The sequence below is a fragment of the Pantherophis guttatus genome, chromosome 4 (assembly GCF_059756535.1).
Source record: "Pantherophis guttatus breed Tessera chromosome 4, ASM5975653v1, whole genome shotgun sequence".
In the NCBI taxonomy this organism is placed as follows: Eukaryota; Metazoa; Chordata; class Lepidosauria; order Squamata; family Colubridae; genus Pantherophis; species Pantherophis guttatus.
In genome coordinates, this window is record NC_142066.1 from 128,621,258 (window position 1) to 128,644,145 (window position 22,888).

The 22,888-nt window shown below is 39.2% G+C and overlaps 1 protein-coding gene across 6 annotated transcripts in view; it reads left to right on the plus strand.

Annotated features, from left to right (window-relative positions):
• The window catches only part of SLC25A13 (solute carrier family 25 member 13), a 153,612-nt gene that overhangs the window by 35,010 nt on the left and 95,714 nt on the right, over positions 1-22,888 (plus strand). For all 6 annotated transcript variants that reach the window (XR_015734049.1, XM_034402107.3, XM_087892760.1 and 3 more), the window contains 2 exons: positions 5,939-5,992; positions 13,972-14,114. Coding sequence is in view for 5 of the 6 variants with exons in the window: in XM_034402107.3 (XP_034257998.2) it covers positions 5,939-5,992; positions 13,972-14,114 (197 nt within the window). In the remaining variant the exon portion in view is untranslated. The remainder of the gene's footprint in view (positions 1-5,938; positions 5,993-13,971; positions 14,115-22,888) is intronic.

Genomic DNA, 22,888 nt, shown 5'->3' on the forward strand with positions numbered 1-22,888 from the left:
CAGCCGGGTTCCCTAACGGCGCCCAGTAACCTGGACAAACGGCTTTATTGCGCGGCGGCAGAGTTGGACGATATCTTAGCATTACCAACAGTAGACGCGCCCGTGGCCAACCTTTCTTCGTCATCGGCTGTGCCAGCGGATGCTATGGACGGCTTGAAAGCCGACGAAAGAAAAACTGACATGGGGTTTCGCAAAGCACATCAGGCGGCCGCTTGGGCGATAAAAGCTGCAACAGCGACATCCTTTTTCAACAGAGCAACGTTAATTTGGCTCAAACAGCTACAGGAGCGTCTTCCCACTGCTGAGAGGCGCATACATCAGGATATTAACAAGATAGTCGCTGCTACGGAATATTCAGCGGATGCCTCCTTAAATGCCGCAAAATTCGCAGCCCGCTCTCTCGCTTCTACAGTTTCCAATAGGCGTATGTTTTGGCTTCGCAATTGGAAAGCCGATTCGAAGTCGAAGTGGAAGCTGGCATCGTCATCCTTTAAAGCTCCGGCCTTATTTGGCGCCGCCTTAGACCCTCTTTTGGTGGAGGACAAAGAGAAACGTAAATTTCTCCCTTCTTCCTTTCGCAGACCAGAACGCAGGTATTCACCATACGTTAATCGACAGTCATTTCGGTCCTATTCGGGATCCAGTGGTTCCTATGCTCAACGATCATTTAGTCACAGTGGTGACCGCTTCCAGGAGCGTCAGCCATTTCGAGACCGACAACGCTCACAATCATTCTCCAAGCGTCCCTTCAGGGGTGGCGGTTCCCGCCCTCCTAAGCGTGGCAAATGACTCACAACATCTAATTGCCATTGGTGGTCGTCTCCAGCTCTTTCTTCATCAGTGGCAAAGTTCAACAACCGAGGAATGGATCCGGCGCACCATTCATCACGGTCTTTGTCTCGAATTCGTCGGGACCCCGCCCAGCCGTTTTTGTCGCTGCCCGGTGTCTCCGGTCTTGCATCAACGACATCTGATGGAGGCGGAGATTGCTCATTTATTATCCATCAAAGCCATAGAACCGGTACCCGACTCCCAGAAGATGAAAGGGTTCTATTCCATCTTGTTCCTCGTCCCCAAGTCTTCGGGAGGATACAGAGGTGTTTTAAATCTAAAGCACTTGAACAAGTACATCCTGTATCGGAGGTTCAAGATGCAGTCCCTGTCGTCGATTCTGGCATGTGTCCGGCCGAACGATCTGCTACAGTCGGTGGATTTACGGGAAGCCTATTTACACGTTCCGATCCATCAGGTGCATCGCCGGTTCCTGTGATTCGAATACGACTCTCTCCATTATCAATACTGTGCGATGCCCTTTGGTCTCTCTTCCGCCCCCAGAACCTTTACGAAACTGGTCTCCGTGGTAGCCGCGTCCCTGAGATCTATACCAATTCGTCTTCTATGTTACCTAGACGACATCCTTGTCCTGTCATCTTCTCCGCATCAAGCGTCGAGAGACATAGAGACAGTACTCAGGGTCTTTCAACATCACGGCTTCACAATAAACCGCGAGAAAAGCCATCTAGTTCCAACGACGCGGATCCTCCATCTGGGAGCGGTGATAGATACGACCAAAGGCCAGGTATTTCTGTCGCCGGATCGCATCAAAGACATAAAGTCATCGGTCTCTCAGATTGCATCCAGCCGGAAGGTTTCACTGCTTCGTCTATCCCAGGTATTAGGGAAAATGGTGTCCTGCATCAAAATCGTTCCCTGGGCACGCAGGCACGCGAGACCGTTGCAGTGGTTCCTGTTACCGTTTCAGAAAGCCAATCGCAGCAATTCTCGGTCGTCGGTTCGGATTCCGCCTCAACTTCGATCTTCACTGAGGTGGTGGACCTCCCCCGCACTTCTCAACGGATGTGTCTTCCTCGAGATCGACCGACTAGTCATAACATCAGATGCCAGTTTGGTGGGCTGGGGAGCTCACCTTCTGGAACACGTAGTCCAAGGTCGTTGGTCTCCGGCGGAGAAGGCGAACAGCATCAATTGGCTGGAGTTGAGAGCTGTTCGCCTTGCTCTAAGACATTTCCGTCCCATCGTAGAGGGCCGTCACGTGTTGATCCGGACGGACAACATGACCACCAAGGCCCACATAAACCGAGAGGGAGGCACTCGATCTCGGAACCTCATGATAGAGTCGGAATTGCTCTTATCCTGGGCAGAAAGGCACACGGCATCTCTAAGAGCAGATCATATCTCCGGAATTTCCAACATACAAGCGGACTGGCTCAGCCGGGAACGCATCGATCCGGCAGAGTGGCAACTCCATCCGGACATATTTCAGGACATAGTTCGCCGTTTTGGAAAGCCGCTCGTAGATTTGTTCGCCGCACCCACCAACGCACAGTTACCAAGGTATTTCACACGCTACCAATGCCAGGAGGCGGAGGGTTGCAACGCGTTGAGGTGCCAGTGGCCAGTCGGGCTTCTGTACGCGTTTCCTCCGCTTCCCTTGATCTCTCAGGTGATCCGAAAAGTGTTGTCAGAACAGGCGGAAATCTTACTGGTGGCGCCTTGTTGGCCGCGCAGACCGTGGTATGCGGATCTAGTGAACCTTTCAGTATCACCTCCATGGACAATACCTCAGCAGGTCGTCTCTCTCCGCCAGGGGGTCATCGCCCATCCAGAGCCTCAGTGGCTCCGATTGACCGTCTGGCACTTGAGAGGCGACTGCTGAAGAAGGACCGACTTTCTGACTCGGCCATTGACATTATCCAAGCCGCCAGGAGGCCTTCGACGTCTCGCATATACCAAGCTTCTTGGAAGGCCTTCTCGATTTGGTCCTCGAAACATCATGTGGACCCGACTTCCGCCGACATTCCAGACGTGTTAGACTTCCTCGTGGATGGTTTACATAAAGGGCTGAAGCCTGCCACATTGAGACGCCAAGTGGCAGCACTTGCAACTGTGCTAGTGTGTGAACCTCATCGCTCTTTGACACAGAACCCTCGTATCAGGAGTTTTTTGCATGGTGCTTCTAATATTTCACCACCAGTGGTCCATCGTTTCCCGACTTGGGACTTACCCCTAGTCCTCCAAGCACTCACATCGCCTCCCTTTGAGCCGCTGGCCTCTATCCCGCTGAAGTTCTTAACCTTCAAACTGACATTTCTAATCGCGATAACTTCTGCGAGGAGGATTTCCGAACTGACCGCCTTGTCAGTTAGAAGCGATCTTTGCCAGTTTTTCCCGGATAGAGTGGTGTTGAGGTTGGACCCGTCCTTCTCACCAAAGGTGAACTCCTGGTTTCACCGGGCCCAGGAGCTCATTCTGCCGAATTTTTGCCCGGATCCCCGGAACCCTAGGGAAAAGAACTGGCATACTCTAGACGTGCGACGGGCCCTCCGCAGATATGTCAGAAGAACTGCGTCCTTTCGTCGTACTGAGGCCTTGCTCGTTTCATTCCACCCATCCACTATGGGGAAGAAAGTGTCACCAACTACTGTGGGGCGCTGGATCAAGGCCTGCATCTCGACTGCATATACTAGCACGGGCAAGACCGTTCCCGGGGGTATTTATGCACATTCTACCCGCAGTGCGGCGGCTTCAGCAGCCTGGGCAACTCAGGCCTCAGTTCTTGATATATGTCGAGCAGCCTCCTGGACGTCTGTTTCGACATTTGTAAGACACTACAAAATTGATTCGTTTGCGGCTGCAGAAGCATCCTTTGGCCGTCGGGTTTTACAACAAGTGGTCGAATCCCGGGGCTCAGGGAACAGTCAGCCTCCCGCCCAGGATCTGTAGCTTGGGTATATCCCAATCCATGGATTGGAGGAGCAGCGTACTTGAAAACGGACGTTGACTTACCTCTGAACGTCCCTTTTGAGTACGCTGCGACTCCAATCCATACCCGCCCGTGTTTGGGCTTCCTGTTCTGCATTTACTTCTCTGTTTCTTGGGGTGTGTTGAGATTCTAGTTGACGTTGGAGCTCCTGTATCTTCGTGAGGAAAGACTGACGGGAGTGACACAGAGAGGGCGTGGCCAGCCAAGAAAGTTTGCACTCAGTTCCCCAGCAACGGGAGAAGAGTTCCCAATCCATGGATTGGAGTCGCAGCGTACTCAAAAGGGACGTTCAGAGGTAAGTCAACGTCCGTTTTCCTATTTATACATCTATATCTATCAGGTATGGATTTATATGAGCTATCAGTCCTTATGACTGTTTGTGTCTGTTATGTGCTGTGGATCAGAAGACAAAAGAGAGGTGCAGTGTTGGAATTGCAATAACACTGGATGTTGTTATTTTGATTTTAAAACAATAATTTAGAGTTGGAACATAATAAACAGGAGTCAGGTGATACTGAAATGCACTTTCCTAAAACCTTATGCCAATTGCATAACAGCATTTTTTAAATAGAATGCCAAAGTACATCACTGCTGGTCACCCATCTACTGGCCAGAGTCAATTTTTCAGTTATCATTATCATTCTTAAATTAGCCTGGATATACAATCAAATTCATTCCATTCCAGTTTTGAATAAATTGATTGTTGTCAAGTTAGTTTTGATGATTGTTCTGGGACCTTGTTTTGTTTGCTTTCATTTTTGTTTTCGCTCTTTAATGAAATATTTCTTATAAATGTTAAAGGTGTGCCAGAGTGAAGCTTGATTCCTGACTACACTTTGGAAGATAATAATAATAATACCCTGCCTAGGGCTGCCTAGATATATGGAAATTTTGTACTTATTAGACCTCAATAGCCTGACTTTGCAAAAAGCCACCCTACTCGGAATTGCCTATATAGGTAGTCCTCAAGTTACGAATGTAATGGAGCCTGTTTATTCTATTCATAACCCGAGGATTTGTGGGAGTGAATCTCTTACCGTGAATGAGATCATTCCCTCCTTCTGCCCATGCATTCACTAATCAAATACAAGGCTCGTTAAGTGCAGATGAGGTATTTCAGGGTGGGGAAAGCCATGGGTGGGGCTACTGATGGAACAGGCCACCTGCCTAAGACCACCCAAGGCCTCCCCGACCCACTGAAATACCTCATGCTCCCTAAATTACTTTCCCCCCAGTCTGCCATGCCGGGTCACTTACCTTGTTAAGATCTATCAAGCAGTCTTCTTTCCAGCCTCATGCGCTCCTCTGCAGTTCTGTTCGGGCCTCCACAAGTCCTCCCCCAGCCTGTTGCAGGCCGAAATGGAGCTTCCAGGGTTAGGACTGGTTAGGACTTGAGCTGTTAAGTTTTTACCAGTCCTAGAGTGTATCGAATTGAAGATTAACAATAACAACAACAACAATAATAATATATTAAACTTGTATGCCAATGACTCTGGACAATTTTCAATAATCAAAGAAATTACAACAAATCAGTAAAGCTTAAAATAAAAAAATAAAAGATAGCAAATATGATGAAGTGAGGGATATGCCCATTTTAAAGCAGCAACAGGAAAATGCTTTTTCATCACCATATTTGAGATTATTTATTTATTTATTTTGCTCCCCATTTCAATCTATAAGCCTGGAATTTTCTGATGATCTTTGTTCAAGTGCTAAACAAGTCTGACTCACCTTAGCTTTTGGCCACCTAGTTTTCAACACCATGAAGCAAATAGAGTTGCAGCAGAAATAATTCATATTGTAAGGTTCTTGTCAGTTATGTTGCTGTATCCATTGCATATACCTCGAATTTATTATAGTAATCAGGTTATAAAAGTGAAATCCAGCAATATGATTGAGTTTCCTATATAGGCAAAATCTTCCTATTTTTCTACACACTTAAGATTTGTTACATTGTTTTGTGGAATATTTCCAGCAAAATCACTGAATAATTGTTAAGCGCTCATTTATTTTTCACATAAACTACTGCTTAACTTATTTGAATACATTTATATTTCATTGTGTATTCTTTTGTTTGAATTTCTTTTATTTTTATGACATTTTGACATCCCTTGCATAGACCGTGCATATTAATACAATTGTATTTACTTGTAGGTGGCTCTAACCAAGAGAGCTGATCCAGCTGAGCTGAAAACAATATTTTTGAAGGTATGTTAAAAGTAAATATTTTTATCCTTTAAAGCTTGAATTTTTCATTTCTTTTTCTCTTACTTTATTATTAAACTTTTGGAGTGTTCTAACCATTAATCATCCATTGTATTATTAGCATGCTATACTTAAATAGTGTTATAAAAAAGGAACATCTATCCAAGAATTCAAATACATTACTGGGTGATTATTGTATAAATATAGAGAAATGTAAGCATTTTGAAATTAAAATGTCCCTTCCACCCTACTCCACTCACCCACTTCTGCAAATGGAATTGATAATTTAATGTTCATTATCAAGAACAGTGAGGATTCCTTTAGAAGATCAATAGAATTACATTTGTAGCTATTTTACCCATCTTTCCTAAACTCTGGATTATGTGTGGCAGTGGTTAAAGCTAAAAGCTAATGCATTAAATCCTATTTGTTCAGGGGGGAAAAAGGTAAATCTGATTCACAAATATGGTATTTGATATTAGTACAATACATTAGTATTGTACTAATACCAGTACATACATTAGCACATAAATGCTAATCTTTATTCAATGGTCAGGGTGCAAAAATGTGTACTGCTGTAAATTGTACTTTGCTTTACATTGCTATCCTATAGCCTAGGCCAGGGATCTGCAACCTTAAACTCTCAAAGAGCCATTTGGACCTTACTCGGGTTTTGTGGCTCTGGGTGTTTTCTGTGGGAAATGGGTTTCTCTCTCTCTCCCTCCCTCCCTTCCTTCCTCTCCCTTTTTTCTCTTTCCTCTCCCTCTCCCTCCCTCTCTCCCTCCCTCCCTCCTTCTTTCTCTCTCTCTCTCTCTCTCTCTCTCTCTCTCTCTCTCTCTCTCTCTCTCTCTCTCCCCCCCCCTTCTCTCTCATTTCCCTCGTTTTCCTCTCATTCTCTCCCTCCGGCTCTCTCATTTCTGTCTCCCTCTCCCCCTTCTCTTTCTCCCATTTGTTTCTCTCTTTTTCCTCTCTCATTCTCTCCCTCCATCATTTTCTCATTTCTCTCTCTCTTTCCCCTTTATAATCTCTCATCTCTCTATCTCTTTCCCTCCCTCTCTGTATTTCCCCCTCTCTTTTCCTCCCTCTTCTCCCCCCTCTCTCTCGGGTGTGTGTGTGTTCCCTCTTGAACCATTTCCAAAAAAAGGTGAAGATTGGGTTGTTGTTGTTTTTGCTGACATTCTTTCTTCTTCTTTGAGTGCTTTTTACCATATGATTTAAATCAAGAGTCATTTCAGGTACCCAGATGAAGCTCTTTTGTCCCCCTGCTATGGCTCCCTGCTGGCTGGCTGGCCCCCCCACCCCTTGCCATCCCCTCCCAGTCACTCCTTGCATGGCCTGAGAAGGTAAGGGCGATGGCAGGGATGGAAACTCGCTCCATATTCCAAAGCAGGAGGGAAGCGCCCCTGTGCTTGCCTCTCATCTCGTGGGTATTTCTTCCGGCTCTTTTTGGTGCTGAGTATACCTTGGTCGCTAGGGGAGCAGGTAGCACTTTTCGCAGCAAACTTAAATTTAGTGCGCTTCACAAGAGGGGAGATGGCGTCCCGTCCTCCTCTTGGAGACCATTACGACGTGGAGCATTGGCCGCAGCTGGCCCGGGCTAGTATCTTGGGGCAGAGAGGAAGTTATGTGTCTCTCCGAGTGACTGAGGTGCATGCAGCACCAAGAAGCGCCGGAAGAAGCACTCCGAGATGAGAGGCAAGTACAGGAACGCTTCCCTCTTGCTCTGGAATATGGAGCGAGTCTCCATCCCCGCTGTCGCCCTTATCTTCTCAGGCCACGTGAGGAGGGACTGGGAGGGAAGGGCAAGGGGCGGGGCCAGCCAGCTGGCAGAGAGCCACAGAAGGGGGACAAAAGAGTTTCAAGTGGCCTGGGAACCGCACGTTGCCGACACCTGGCCTAGGCAATTGAAATGATTTCTAAAAGCAATTGACAAAATTGTGTAAGAATGTTCATCTTTAGCATGGCCCAAAGTGAAAAGTTTCTGTCCACTTTGCCCTTTTTATCATGAACATACTGTATATTTTATGAGCAGTTAAATCTTCAAAACCTGCCATGTTTATTTCCTATGGTTTTCTCAGTTTTCTTGAAAATAATTCTTCTAACATAAAATAATTAAAATCTAAATAATTTGTCATGGTGTTGTCTTTCTTATTGCAGTTTCATTTTTTTTGGTAAAGAAATAAATGCAGTGATAAAAAATATGAATAGATAAATCTTGGTAAAGATTAATGCTAATCATTTGCTAATTTAAACACTGATTTCCAGCCTTAATTGGAAGTGTTTTGTGAGCTTATTAGAAGAATGACCAACTGATTGATTTGCGTATATGTGCCTGTGTATATGAGAGAGCGTACATCATGTTGAAAAAGGCATACCTGACCACAGGTATTAGACCACATGGTTTAATATCTTATTTCAAAATTACTATAATAACATTTATGTGATACATCCCTTGAAAAATGTTCAGAAAAATGTCTACCTGAGACAAGTCCCAATCATCAGACAACTTTATGGATTTCCTATTTGATTTAGAGCCAATTTAAAGGGTTGGCTCTGCCTGTAAAATGCCTGGGAAAAATATATCTGAATAACTAGCTTCTTAATTTTGTTATTAAGTGCAATTTATGTTGACTATTAAGTGCAAATTATATTAATAAATTATATTTAATTTCTGGCATTGATGCTGTTCTTTTAATTATAGGGCTATCTGGTTACACATTTTAAAGGTTTTGTGTAATTATTCCTTGTTTTTAATGATTTAAAAATCATTGAATTTTAAATTAAAATTAAAATTTAATGATTTAAAAATGTTTTTAAAGGCAAATTACTTGTGTGTCCAATCACACTTGGCCAATAAAGAATTCTATTCTATTCTATTCTATTCTATTCTATTCTATTCTATTCTATTCTATTCTATTCTATTCTATCCTATCCTATCCTATCCTATCCTATCCTATCCTATCCTATCCTATCCTATCCTATCCTATCCTATCCTATCCTATCACCTTGAAATTGAATGGAGCAATTAAGAATATACTAAAGAAATAAGAGAGCCAGTCTGGTGTAGACATCAGACATAGGCTGGAAACCAGGAGACCATAGGTTCTAATGCTGCCTTAGTATGAAGCAAACTGGGCCAGTCATTTTCTCTCAGCTCTTTCACTTCTAAAAACCCTTGCCAAGAAAGCTGCAGGGGCTAGTTAGATTTTTGATGAATGGGATTTTTTGATGTACATTAAACATGTATTACCTCAAGTGAGATCATTGATCAATTTAGCCTTGTGTTATCAACACTTAATAGGGGCCTTTCAGGATTACAAGCAAATTTTTATTCCAGATGACCAATAGCTACTAATGTGATCGAAGCTTGAGTTACTTGCATATAAAACATAGGCCAGATAGACCCTGAACAGCAAATAGTTCTTTCGACCTGGCAGTAGCTTCCCAAGCTCTGGTCCCTAGTTCACCAGCCCTATGGCCAACTTCATATGTTTCTGGTTTGTTCATTTTAACTGTCGCTTGTTTGGTCCTTGAATGTATGAACAGTCTTAACTGTGATTAGTGGAATCAAAATTATTTTAAACTATAATTTTACGAAACTGGCTTTTCTCATTTACTGTTGCTATAGAAAGCTAAATTTCAACCTACTAAACTACAGTTGGCTTTAAGAAGAAGTGGAAGCTGTCAAGTTTTCATTGCCAGTATTAGGCTCTTTCACATGATTTGGCTTTACATCTGAAACCCATAATGGCTATCAATATATATATAGGTTTGGAGAAAGAAAACTCAATCTTAATCTGCATTTATTGCATTTTATAGACTTGTCTTGAGGGTTTTTAGAGAAATTTATAAAACATGTATTTATATTATTCTAAGAGTCCTTTCCATGATTTCCGCTAATGTAGCTAATGAAATTAACCAGTAATAATTTATAACTGGTCATCTGAAGCAGTAATATTTACTTGATGCTTCTAAATATCACCAAAAAGATTTATAAGGCATGAAAGCTGGTTTGCAATTCTAGCTTGTAAAACTTGTATTTTGCTGATTTTAAAGTGACAGTATATAAATAATTAATGATTTTTAAGTTATTAATTCTACTGAGGGAAATCAAGTGGGGAAATGAAAAGTATGTAATAGCATATACTTTATTCATGACTTTTTAAAAAGGAAACCACTATTTATAAATAACTAAGAAAAACAATTTTATTTCTAGAACATTCTCCCAGTAATTTTATTGGGATATTTCAGAACTTTAATACAATGAATGTTGACAAATAATATTGAAGTTTAATTCATGAGTAGATATATTATAAATGCCATAAAAATAGGAAGGAAGAAGGAAGGAAGGAAGGAAGGAAGGAAGGAAGGAAACCAAAATAACAAATATTACAATTACGCATTTTGCATCATTTTGTGTGTTAGTTAAACACATAGCAATCAATTTGAAATTTCTTAGTTGCATATTTTTTCATTTGCAATTCTTTAGCTACTATACTTTTAAAAAAAAATAAAATGGTATTCCACAGTTGTACTGCAAAGGGTTAAATAGGTTTAAACTTGTTAATGCCTGAGTATTTAAAATATGTGATTATCTAGTGTGAATTTTGAAGGAACTTACCAAAAAAGCCATTAGGCATTATTGTGCAATATATTCTCTGTAGGTATAATTACCAAAGTGGAAGAAAAATACCTGACTACAGAACCACTTTTTTGAATGTCTTTATTCCCAAACTAACAGAACCCCTTCCCTCTTTTGTCATGATAATTTTCCAGAGTAACTCTACTTCTTGTAACTCTCCTACCATAACCTAAGAGATTAGACTTCAGTCAAAATGAACAAGCTGACATTTTCAAGGTCATTTTCTATATGTAGTGTGGGGGTACGTGATTGGATTTCAAATACACAAGAATAAATCACAGTGGGTAGAAGCAGAGGGACACCGAAACCTTGTGCTGCTTTCTGTTATTGAATGTCTTAGCAGGGGGCCTAGCTTGGGGAAAAAAATGAAATGTAGAAGTGCAGAATGGCTGACTTATTTGATTTGCTTCTTGATAACTGTCTTGTTAAAAAGTTTTCAAGCCTTAGGTTTAGAAAGATTCTCCTATAAATGACTACGTACATTGGAATCGATTGATCTGTGTGCTGGTTATAAAGTACTGAATGTTCACTTTCAGTAGACAAGACAACCCAATAAACAAGCGTGTGGTTTTACATTGCTCCATGTCCTAAATTAGTTTTAATTGTGTGTGCGATGTTTACAGCATATATTTTCTTACAACTTCATTAGATAGATAAATGGCTAATAATAAATTATAAGTATGAAATTCTAATAACTTCTTTCTAAAATATTACTTAAAACTCAGTTAAAAAAGATAGAGAATTTGTCTTAATTATAAAAATGCCCTGTTGTTAGAGGTTCAGGTTTTGTATTTTTCTGTTTTGTTTTTACCTTTCTCCAACAATTGCCTGAAAAAAATTGCCTATATATGACTTACATCTGGACAATTATGTCTCCTCTGCCCAATACTGCATACCTTTTAAACCTGTGAGGGAAGCCTGATTGCATGTATGAACAGATGTAAAGATGGTTAGACACAATTCTGGCTTGATGTAATAGGCGATGGCACTTGCATCACAAAATAATATCAGATTGTTTGAATTTTGCTTGGAATTATAGAAGATACCTAGTTTGTTACTTGATATAGATAATGTTTTGTGCAGAATTCTGGTAAATATTATCAGGCTGTCTCAAAAAATAAATACTACATGAATTAACAATATGTCTTTTCTGTTCAGAGGTTTTTGCTTACTGTGAAACATATCTTTTCCAGTTGACATGTAGTGACAAATATGTTTATGTAATTTATTTACAATTGCATTTTAATGTCTTTTCATCACACCCAAGAGGTTCATAATATTGCAATATGCATGTGTAATCTAGCATTTTAATGGATTTCCTTACTTTATCAGCCTCTTACTGATTAGACTGTTTGCTGAATTGCAACTTGGAGAAGAATATTGCAATGATAAGAAATGGACAACCTGTTCCAATAACTGAAAAACATTGTTTTGATCCAGAAAGTTGCTTTAAAAAGTACCTATGCCCAGTTGACTTTTTTTTTTTAAAGTTCCCGGTTTTTAATTGAATATATCCTGTGGTTCCTTTTTGTTTCACAGAAATTTGATTTGTTATGTTGTGGGAACTGGAACATTGTAGCGAAACTGGAATCCTGGCATTGAAATAGCAACCTTTGCTATGGTTCCTAGCCAATCTGCTTTAAAGGTCTTTTGAATGATTACAGAGCATTCAGAGCCAGAACATTAGAACACTAGAATTGAAGTCTATTTTTCACTTCTTTGAAGAAGAAGTGAAAAATAAATACAATATAATTTCAAACAAGCAAAAATTGATAACCTAAGTGTACGAAGTCATAAATAAGTTTTCAGTTAACAATGTTAGGAAGTGAAGAAACAGGGCAGTTTATTAACTAGTCAACCATTTGATAAATTATAGTAGATATTCAACACCTTGAGAAGGAACTATTAGCATATCATGTAGTACTGAAATGTTTATTTGATAGTGCAGTATATTTTAGGAACCCTTAATCTTTGATCCATTGGCCCTTTGTCTTATTTCAATGATGCCCTTAACACAAAGCATAAAAGAGTGCATATCTGTACCTACAATCATGCTATCTTAAAAACATAGAGGTATATATGATTTTTTTCTTCCTTCTTTTTGGATTTTTCCTTTTTTGAAATCACAATCTGTAGATGGAGGTAGGAGAATGAAATGCCAAATATATTGTGTGCTCCCTTTCACCCTTCCTGTGTAATATATATGATTGGGATAAGGCCAGAATAACATATTGGAAGCATTTTTATTACTGTTGTTCACTTTGCTTTCTTCCTTTCAGGAATAATTTTAGTCTTCAAAATTCAGCTTTCACTTCTCTTTCTTTTCTATTTATACTCCCAAGAGATGGACATTTGGAGTAGAAAAAAAGAGAGAATCTGAAAAATGTTGTCACAGTCATGCAGCACTAATGTCTTACATATGGCTGTTAAGTACACATGCATATGAATGGGCACAAACATGTTTTCTTAAGTGTGTATGAGAGAGAGTTAAAATATTTCACTATTTCACAAATTGTTCTGCTGGCATATGTTGGAGGTATTAAGTAAAAGATTTTTCAGCATGAAAGTTTCAGAAAATATGTTCATTTCAGACAGCCTTCTAAACCAAGATTTGGACTAAGTTTTATCCAACTTTTCTTTTAAATCCTATCCAGCATGACCAGCATTGAATGGTTGAGATTTCTGGCAGATAATATTTATCTATTTAGAGGAAAGCAGAGTGAAGTTGGCTTGAATGATCAGAAACAATTCATTAACCAGTGAATTCTTTTTCCAGCTTCCTTTCTGGAAAGAAAAGTTTTCTTAGTTCTAGTCTGTGGCCTCAGCAGAATATGATTAATATTTGCCTTCCAGATATGATTGATACAGTATTACATTAGGAATTAAGAGTGTTATTAACCTGGATTTTTGGTTTTGATTAATTTTTGTAATTAACTTCATGTTGAATCTGTGAATTATGAATTCACTTTCAATATAGTAGTACAGAGGGGACTACTATATGTAGTTATAGCGTAATATTACACTTTGTAGTAATAAGAGAACATTTTTGTTATTTTGATTTTATTTCAAATCAAAGATTTTTCAAATTACAGATTTTTCTTCCAATTTGAAAAACACGTGTCTACCACACATTGTCAATTTGATTGTCATTACTAATTATAATTAGCACTAAGTAAAAAAAAAAGTTTTTTAATATGTGTGTATCTAGCCGAACTGTCTGGTTTCTTTTTTTGGTTTCATATACAGTGATCTGCATGTATTACATTTAATATAATCAGGTAAGATATATTCCTACTTAATAATTTAAGAATAAAATTTTCTATCTCTTCTGTTTTAACAGTATGCAAGTGTTGAAAAAAATGGTGAATTTTACATGTCTCCCAATGATTTTGTCACACGATTCCTGAAGATAATAGGAGATGGGGTGCCCAATCCCAATACGATCCAACTGCTGGGAGGTGTAGTAGATCAGACTAAAGATGGGTATGTATGATATTATTTATCTAAATTACTTATTTGATACTAGTATTTGAATGTTCAGAGAACATTTTGCTTTTCATTTACAATATATGAAAAAAAAAGATAATGCGCCATCATCAAGCATTGCCTTTATGAAAGATTGATTTCTCACTGAATAATGTGCACAAAAAAAGAGAACAGGTCTTAAAATGGTTTGTAGATCTAAACAATCCTCAGATTGTATTTAATTTCTAGTGCCTGCATAAATGTGGCCAAATTGTTTTTGTGGAAACTAGATAGAAACAATTCGTTGATGGTTCCCTATGTGATGTTGTTAGCTTCTCCGTCTAATCTGCTGCCTTGGTGTTCTGCTGGTCTTCCATATAAATCAAGTTTCACCCTGCTTGGCTATTTTTGACATCTGTCAAGGGTAACGGTACTAACTGCTATAGCTTTGTACATAAATCACTGTGGCAAATATATTATAGAATTAGGAAATGCAGTATGTTGTACAGCATTTACAGTGCTATAATTTTGGTCTGTGACCTTAATAAAGACCTGACTAACAAAATAGTTTAACTGAAAGTGCCACAATTAGAAATTAAACTATGTCAATGATTGTGCTTAATAAATTGACACATATGCCTCCCAAGAGGAAAAATGAAAGTAACTGTTCAGACTTTTATATTCCTAATTAATAAATGACAGGAAAAATATGACAAAAGTACAGAAAAGTGCTATCACAATTTCATGCGTGTAGAGTCATCTAATTTTCTAATAATTCATTGTAATTCAGCATTTTATAGGGCAAGAATGTATTTGCCTGACTGGTTCTATGTTCACTGAAGCTTTGGTAAGTTTGCTTCCAGGGTGGGAGTTAGGAGACTTTGGAAAGTTGTTTTTACCTCCCATTGATAAGCTATAAAGAAATGTTTCCTTACAATTGCATTCTTAGAAATCCAACTGTTTTCTTCTAAGATTTTTTTTTACTATAATTAAATTCTGCCCAATAAAATATACAATTTCTGCCAATCATTGCTGGGATTCCAGCAAGTAACTCAAAATGCTACATGGCTTTTATTTTTAGGAAGTGTAAACAATTCAAAATAATGTTTTGAAATGCCAGCTTTTCCCATTATTATTGATTTATCTTTAATTTACCATTTTTCAGAACAGTTGTTTATATAGTACTGAAATATTAAATAATAAGCATAGCTTAGCCTGTGTCCCATTATGCTATTAAGAGTACACAGTGATTGTAGCTTGAACCATTCTAGCTTTTGATTTTTTAATGCAATGATGAGAATAATTAGCAGCAATCCTAGACATGCAGAATAATGGGTATGTGTATGCACATATAGGAAAGTAACAGAATAATTTTCAGACATGAATGCGTTGTTTTTGTTGTTGCCGTTGTACATTATATATGTTAACAGCAGTTGAGCAATTAAGATACCACTGAAATACTTAGTTATATAGAAGTAAGCCCACTGTAGTCAGTGGGACTTACTGATGGGTCTACTGACATGTAGAAGATTGTATTGCAAATGTACTTTCACTTTTAAATGTGATTGAGGATGAGACAGATATAAGAGTGACAGGCTTTGAATAATTTGCCACAAATGTACTTACCTGCTTGAGATTTCACCCCGGTGTTTTCAATTTTACACATAACAAACTGGCACTGAGAAATTCCATTATATCTCATAGTATGGTATGATATGCTATCCTGCTATTTCAAATTTCTGTGTACTTTTGCAACTGATAGCTTTTTTCAGGTGCTGAAGTTAGCAGTAATGATTTATAAATTCACCTTCCTTGTTGTAATATAGCCAGTACATATCTTGTCTATACATTTATATTAGTCTTCCTTCACTAATTTCTTTCCAAATGCACTGAGATTACGACTCCTACAATACCCATACTGTCCATTGTTGTATTGTTATAAACTGGTCATACCATGTTACAATGAGTTGACATTTAGAGTGTCAACTCATTCACAAGGTATCAGAATGGGAAAGATTGATATAAATCAGATTGAAAATGTTTAATTGTCTGGATTTTTCCTGAAGAAGTCTGAAGGAAAGCTTTAATAAGTTAACAAAAATTTCAGTAGATTTGAAAATGTAAAATTTTCATAAGAATGCAAGGACCATTTATAGGATAGAAACGGTCCTTGCATTCTGTATATTCTATGAGTCATATAAATTCTATGAGTATGTAAATTCTTAAAGTTATCTAAGAATACCAGTAGATCATTACTAGTATTTTTAGGAATAGTACTACCGATAGTACTTAAATGACAATTTAAATAGTTGAAAGATTGATGTATAAAAACTTAGTTTCTTCACCAAGTTAGGTTTTCTCCAGCTCCATATTCCTCTGATCCTCTGACCCTATTCTTAGGAAAATGCTAGTATTTTTAGATCCAAGCACAGTAGTCCTGAAATATGTACTGTATTCATAAAACTGAGTAAGGTTTTGCCTATGAGAGCTAGTGCTCTCAAAATAGTGCAGCCATAGGAATATCTTTATACCATACATACCGAGTTTCCCCCCAAATAAGACCCTGTCATATATTTTTTTGAACTCCGAAATAAGTGCTTGGCCTCATTTTCAGGGAGGTCTTATTATTTTGGGTTGCGTGGAGCAAGCTGGGGCTCCTTTTGCCATCTTACCTGATTTCCAGCTCTGCGTTTAAATATTTTCAGGGAGGGCTTATTTTCAGGGGGAGGCTTATTTTAGCACATGTGCTCAAAAGCCCAATTGGGCTTATTATCAGGGGATGTCTTATTTTTGGGAAAAGGGTAGATAGGCAGTTGGACAATCTTTTCATACTTTCTCCCTTACACTGTAACCAGCTATTCACTATAGTATAGTATAGTATAGTATACTATACTATAGTTTGTAGTAGCATCTTCTCGCTTTACTTTTGGCACGAAAAGCTGTAAAGTTTACTCTTGTCAGTGGTTCTCCTATCTATCTTGGGATCCAGATGTCTCATAATGAAAATCCATATTTGAAATTTCTGTTCTAAAACTGGGAAAAAGAAAAATATTATTTTCCAGTTTTTTAAAACCCACTTTTCTTTAAATAAAGGTCATTTCTACTGTAGATATGTAACTAAAGGATGCTCTAAAACAAAACAGAATTTTCTCAATAGTGATAGTGGAAAGGGTAGGAATAGTTATAAACTGAAAATTAGCGTGTTGATGTGGACAATAAATCTTTGGAATAGATAACAATAACTATTTCATCTATATTAGTCAATTTGTCTACCAAAAAAACCCCAGCTGGGTGCCAAATGGTTGTACTAGTTAGCTTTCCTTTCTATTTTAATTTGGATTTTTTTTCTTTTTGCTTTTGTAGAGAAATATTACCAATAAAGCATCTGACTTACAGGGAACTTTATGCTTGGTTTATAATTTGCCAATTTCTTTTTTAGCTTTGCATCATTAAAATACAGGTCATTAGGATTTTCTCAGTCAGGCTGTTAAGTTAGGTAAGCTGTAGCTTATGTCGACAAAATTATTCTTAAGTAGTATATTGAGGTTCATGTTAATATGTGCTGTTTAATGAAACCTAATGATATTCAATGAAGGTTGTGCTAAGCCACAGAGAAAGCTTGTTACCTAGGCAACTGCCCTTATGTAGTATAGAGCTCAGAACATATGGCTGTGTAACATGCATTATTTCAGCATCTTTAACCATTAGGAACCACATGTGTAATTGACTGTGAAAAATTACTACTCAGTTACTGTATTGTGTGGTCATAATAGAAGTAAATGAGTACGTCATTGTTGCTGGAGTAGATCTGTTGGGAATCACTTGCTGGCCAGTCTATTTAAGGAGCAAAAATACAATAAGAAGAAAATAGCTGGTTTAATTAACATGTAAAAATTGGGTTAATTTGAATTCAGCTGGCACACAGATATTCATGTTTCTCCTGTAGTGGTCTGGATTGAATTTTGCTGATACAGACTTTCTGCATTTTTCTGTAAAAATTGTTAATCATTTTATTTTAAAGATAGTACCATATAAATTAATAAATTTTGATCTGTACCACAGCAATTTATGTGACATGAATGTGTAGCAAGCAATGAAAGGATTGTGTGTAGTGTTCTTTGAAAACATGCTTTGTTGGGCTGTGGTATTTGTGAATTAAACTCTATTTCAACAGAACTCTTTTGTCAGTTAATGAAGTTCTAGTTTATAAGAAACCATATTATAAATCACAAAAACTGAGCATTAGCATGATAAGGAAGGGTGTTATAAGATTAAGAAAAGAGTTCTAAAATGATAGCTCAGGATTCCCTGAGGTAAATAATCTGGAGGTACAGATTTTTTTAAAAAACTGTGCAAGCAGTTTATAAAGCAGCACTATAAAAACTAACTCAGTTCCTCATTTGGCCTGTGTAAGCTACAATCATTAAGTGACAAATTTTAAGAAATTCAGAACATAAAGATTAAAATGATTGAACATGGCATGGTCTTGTCTGCCTACTCATGAAATCACCATTTTTATTTGTGAAATGGAGTCACAGAAATGATCCCTTATCATTATAGTATTGCAAAGTTTGAGAACTACTGGATTAAGGCGTTGGACTAGGACTGGAAAGATTACACTTCAAGTCCAATGTTGGCCACATAAATTCAATTGGTAACTGTCAGCCTAACTTTGCAGGGATCTTTTGAGGATTAAATGAAGGGGTGTAAATTGCCTAGGGCTCCTGAAGAAAGGCAGGCTATATGTTTAATGAGATAAATAGTCCATCCTGGTCTTCTGGAAATTCTTGAATAATGAGTTACTTTGAGGTTTATGTTAAATGATAAAATGTCCACTTTGATTGTTTTTATGATGTTACAATGACTATATTTTAATTCCTGCTATGACATTCTATTTAACTTTTTATGTTGTTTTTAATTATTCCAAAACTTTGTAGAATATACAAGTATGACAGATAAAATTGTTAATGCTTTTATTTGAAAGCACTAATGGAAACATGATAAAATACATGTTGCCATAGGGGAGTATACATTTATTAGTCAATTCTAACCAGTTTTCATTAATTTTATGTATCTCAATGTTGGATGAAAGAGGATGTGATGGCTCAGCAGTTAAAGACACTAAGCTTGTTAGTTGGAAAGCTGACAACCCGGGTTCGAGACCCGAATGCTGTGCAATGGGGTGAGGGTGTGATGCTCAGCAGTTAAAGATGCTAAGCTTGTTAGTTGGAAAGTTTGACAACCCGGGTTCAAGACCAGAGCGCCATGCAATGGGGTACCCTGGTTCCTGCCCACTTAGAAGTTCTAAAGCATGTAAATGTGAGCAAATTAATAGGTACCACTTTGGTGGAAAGTAACAGCATTCCGTGTGCATCCCAGTGGTGGGATGCTGCAGGTTTAACAAGCAGTTTGGTGAGCGTGCGCTTTGCTCAGCTGCTTACCTTCCAAGTCAGCAACGGTAAGTAGAACAATGGGGGGGGGGGAATCAGCTGTGCTGTGCGATTGAGATGAGCTTCAAAGCAGGAAATAAAGGACAGGATAGAGTGGGGGTGGGTGGGCAGGGCCAATTGATCGTCAGCACTACAGGTTCACCCAAAACAGTCCGAACTGGCTGAATACCACCTCCGTCCGTGTGCCTTTGGTGTATATCCATGCCAACCACATGACCATGGAAAATGTCTTGGGACAACTCTGGCTCCCTCAACCAAGAAACAGAAATGAGCACATGACGGGACAGGGAAACCTTTACCTAATGTTGGATGGTTACAGATATTCCTCGATTTAGTACCACAATTGAGTCCAAAATTTCTGTTTCTAAGCGAGGAAGTTGTTAGGTGATTTTTGAGCCATTTTATAACCTTTCTTGCTAGTGAATCACTGCAGTTTTTTAACTTAGTAACATAGTTGTAAAGTGAATCTGGCTTCCCCATTGACTTTGCTTGTCAGAAGATCACAAAAGCTGAGTACATGACTCCGGCGACACTGCAACCATTATAAATATGAGTCAGTTGCCAATTATCTGAATTTGTTCACAGGATGTTTCCACTGTGAAAAACTTTTTTTCAGTGCTGTTGTAGCTTTCTAAATGAAAGATTGTACGTCAAGGTCTACCTGTACTTCCATTTAGAGTGATCTTGGAAGCTTCCACATTGTAATGGAAATGTGGAAAGGTTGCTCAAACAAGTGAACTTAATAATTTACTATTGATGATAAATTATATTATCAACTAATAAATTTTATATTATAAAATAATGACTATCTGCAAACTATTGAGCATCTTAAATAAATGCTAAATTGAATCTTCATACTTTACTATTTAAGAGTAATATAAGTAGCCCAACTGTTCACATATTTCATACAAAATGCTTTTAATGAAGTATAATTTTGTGTGTATGTATATTGTGTGTCTTTGAGTCAGTTTTCACTTCTGGAGGCTATCTGGATATGTCCCTGCAGTTTTCTTGGATTTTGGAAGTGGTTTTCCATTGCCTATTTCCAAGGATTGAGAGAGAATGGCCCAAGGTCACTTACCTATAGCAGAACTAGAACTCACGGACTCCTGGTTTCTGGATGGATTCCTTAACTGCTACACCACAGTGGCTCTTGTGATTACTCTGCAAGTTTTCTAACAATCTAAGATAATTTCAAGATTTACTGCTCCGTATGTCTAAAATAAACAATCAAGTGTTTTGATAAACAGTTTATAGTATCTGAATGGTGTATGTTGGTGAAATTTTGAAGAGAAAATATGGCTCCACAATGAAACTAAATTATAATTATGTTCTTCATCTAATAATGTTAGATTGGAAAAAGGTTCATATCCTCAAACGTGCTATGTTTAATTCTGTGTAAAAAAAAAGCTCCTGTCAACAATTTTGAAAGAAAATTCAACATAGATATACAGGTAATCCTTGCTTGACAATTGTCCCATTTAAAATCCATTTAAAATTACAATGGCGCTGAAAAAGTACCGTATTTTCCGGCGTATAAGACGACTGGGCGTATAAGACGACCCCCTACTTTTCCTGTTAAAATATAGGGTTTGGGCTATACTCGCCGTATAAGACTACCCCTCTTCCAACGCACACCAAATAAAAATTAAAAAACATCAGATTTGATTTCAATATGGTAATTTTAATTCAAATGCTTATGCCTTTCCAAGAATCTAGTAAACCAGGATACAGTGGCCTTAAATCTGTTGCTGTGATCTGGGTTAGATTTGGCCCACTGAAGTGCAAACAAACGTATTTTATTTCGTGTCACTACATAACCGTTTTGGCGATGCTCATTCACCATGTCTGCTACATGTTTTTCGAGTTCTGGCCAATGTGGGGTGCCTCTTCTTAATGCACACTTACCCCTTGGCATACTCTTTAACGCTTTTACATTTGCTTTCCAGTCCCGAACCATCTTTTCTGTTACTCCATATTGTCTTGCAGCAGCACAGTTATTATGTTCCATGGCAAAGTTTACAACTTTAAGTTTAAAACTGGCTTCATATTTCTTTCTTCTTGCTGGTGGAGCCATGATGGGGTCTTGACTGTTATATTTGTATACTATACTGTATGTACTGTTGCTGTACTGTATGTATTGTTGCTGTACTGTAGAGAAAGGTAATGGGCTACGCTATGTGTAGTGGCAAGAGGGCTATTTTGTACCAGGTTTTTTTCCTTCACCCATGCAGCCTTGTCGAGATCCGCACAGCTTCATGAATCTGAGTTGCTGGCACTGACTGATGACATTGACAGAAAGCTGTGCCAATCTAGTCAAGGCTGCATGCTACTGAATGCTGGAACCAACTGGCTGCTGAGCAGAGCTTCTCCCAGGCATCTAGGGGGGTATTACCGACGCTCCAACTTCCCCAGCTGACCCCCACTGATGGCGAGCTCCACCGGTCTGGGGAAGTCAGAGCGCCGGTAATATCTCCCTGGATGCCTGGGGGAAGCTCCGCGCAGCAACCAGCTGGTTCCAGCATTCCAAGGAGGTCCATGGTGAAAGTGGCACCGCGGTCGACCTGGGCCAGCACCTTGCACACCTGGCTCTGCGTCTCCATTATGAGAAGCTTCGTGCGACTTCGCATGTCTCCGCCCCAGTCGCGCAGCTCTCGCAATCCGCTCACCGGAGGAGCCATGAAGTGCTCGCACCGCCTTGCCAGATCTTCCTCATCCTCCTTTCCCCATGGCTTTTCCGGTTGTAATTGCTGCTGCTGCTGCCGCCGAGGCTTATCCTTCATTTCCGCCCGCCGCACCAGACCCAGCCCGGCCAGCACCGCCGTGGCTCCCGCAGTCCAAGCGGATCGGCACCCAGGCTCGCAGGCGAAGGGTGGGAGTGCGCAGCGCACTTTCCTGGCTTGGCGTCAATCCGGATGGCTGCAGTAATGGTGAGAGCGGGCAACCTCGGGAGAGCCATTTCGGGACTCCGTTTTGCACGTGTAGCGGATCCCAGTTACCAAGAAACCCGGAGAAGAGGCACAAGGGGGGTTTATCAAAAAGAAGCTTTAAAAGAGGTCTCGATACAGAGGACGCGGCGAGCATGGACACCGTCCACACAAACAGGCACCAAAGTCTCATTGCGGCAACGTTAAGCCGTGACTTTACACGCCTCCTAGTTTTAGGCTGCTTGTTCCAATGCCTTCGCGATAAGCCGGCAGAATTAAAACTCTTTTTTTCTTTCTTTCCCTCTCTCTCTCTCTCTCTCTCTCTCTCTCTCTCGGCAGCTTTGAACCCGTGGAATTGGGGGGAGAGAGGGGGAATGTTATCAGCAACAAACAACAACAAAAAGTGTGTGTTTGT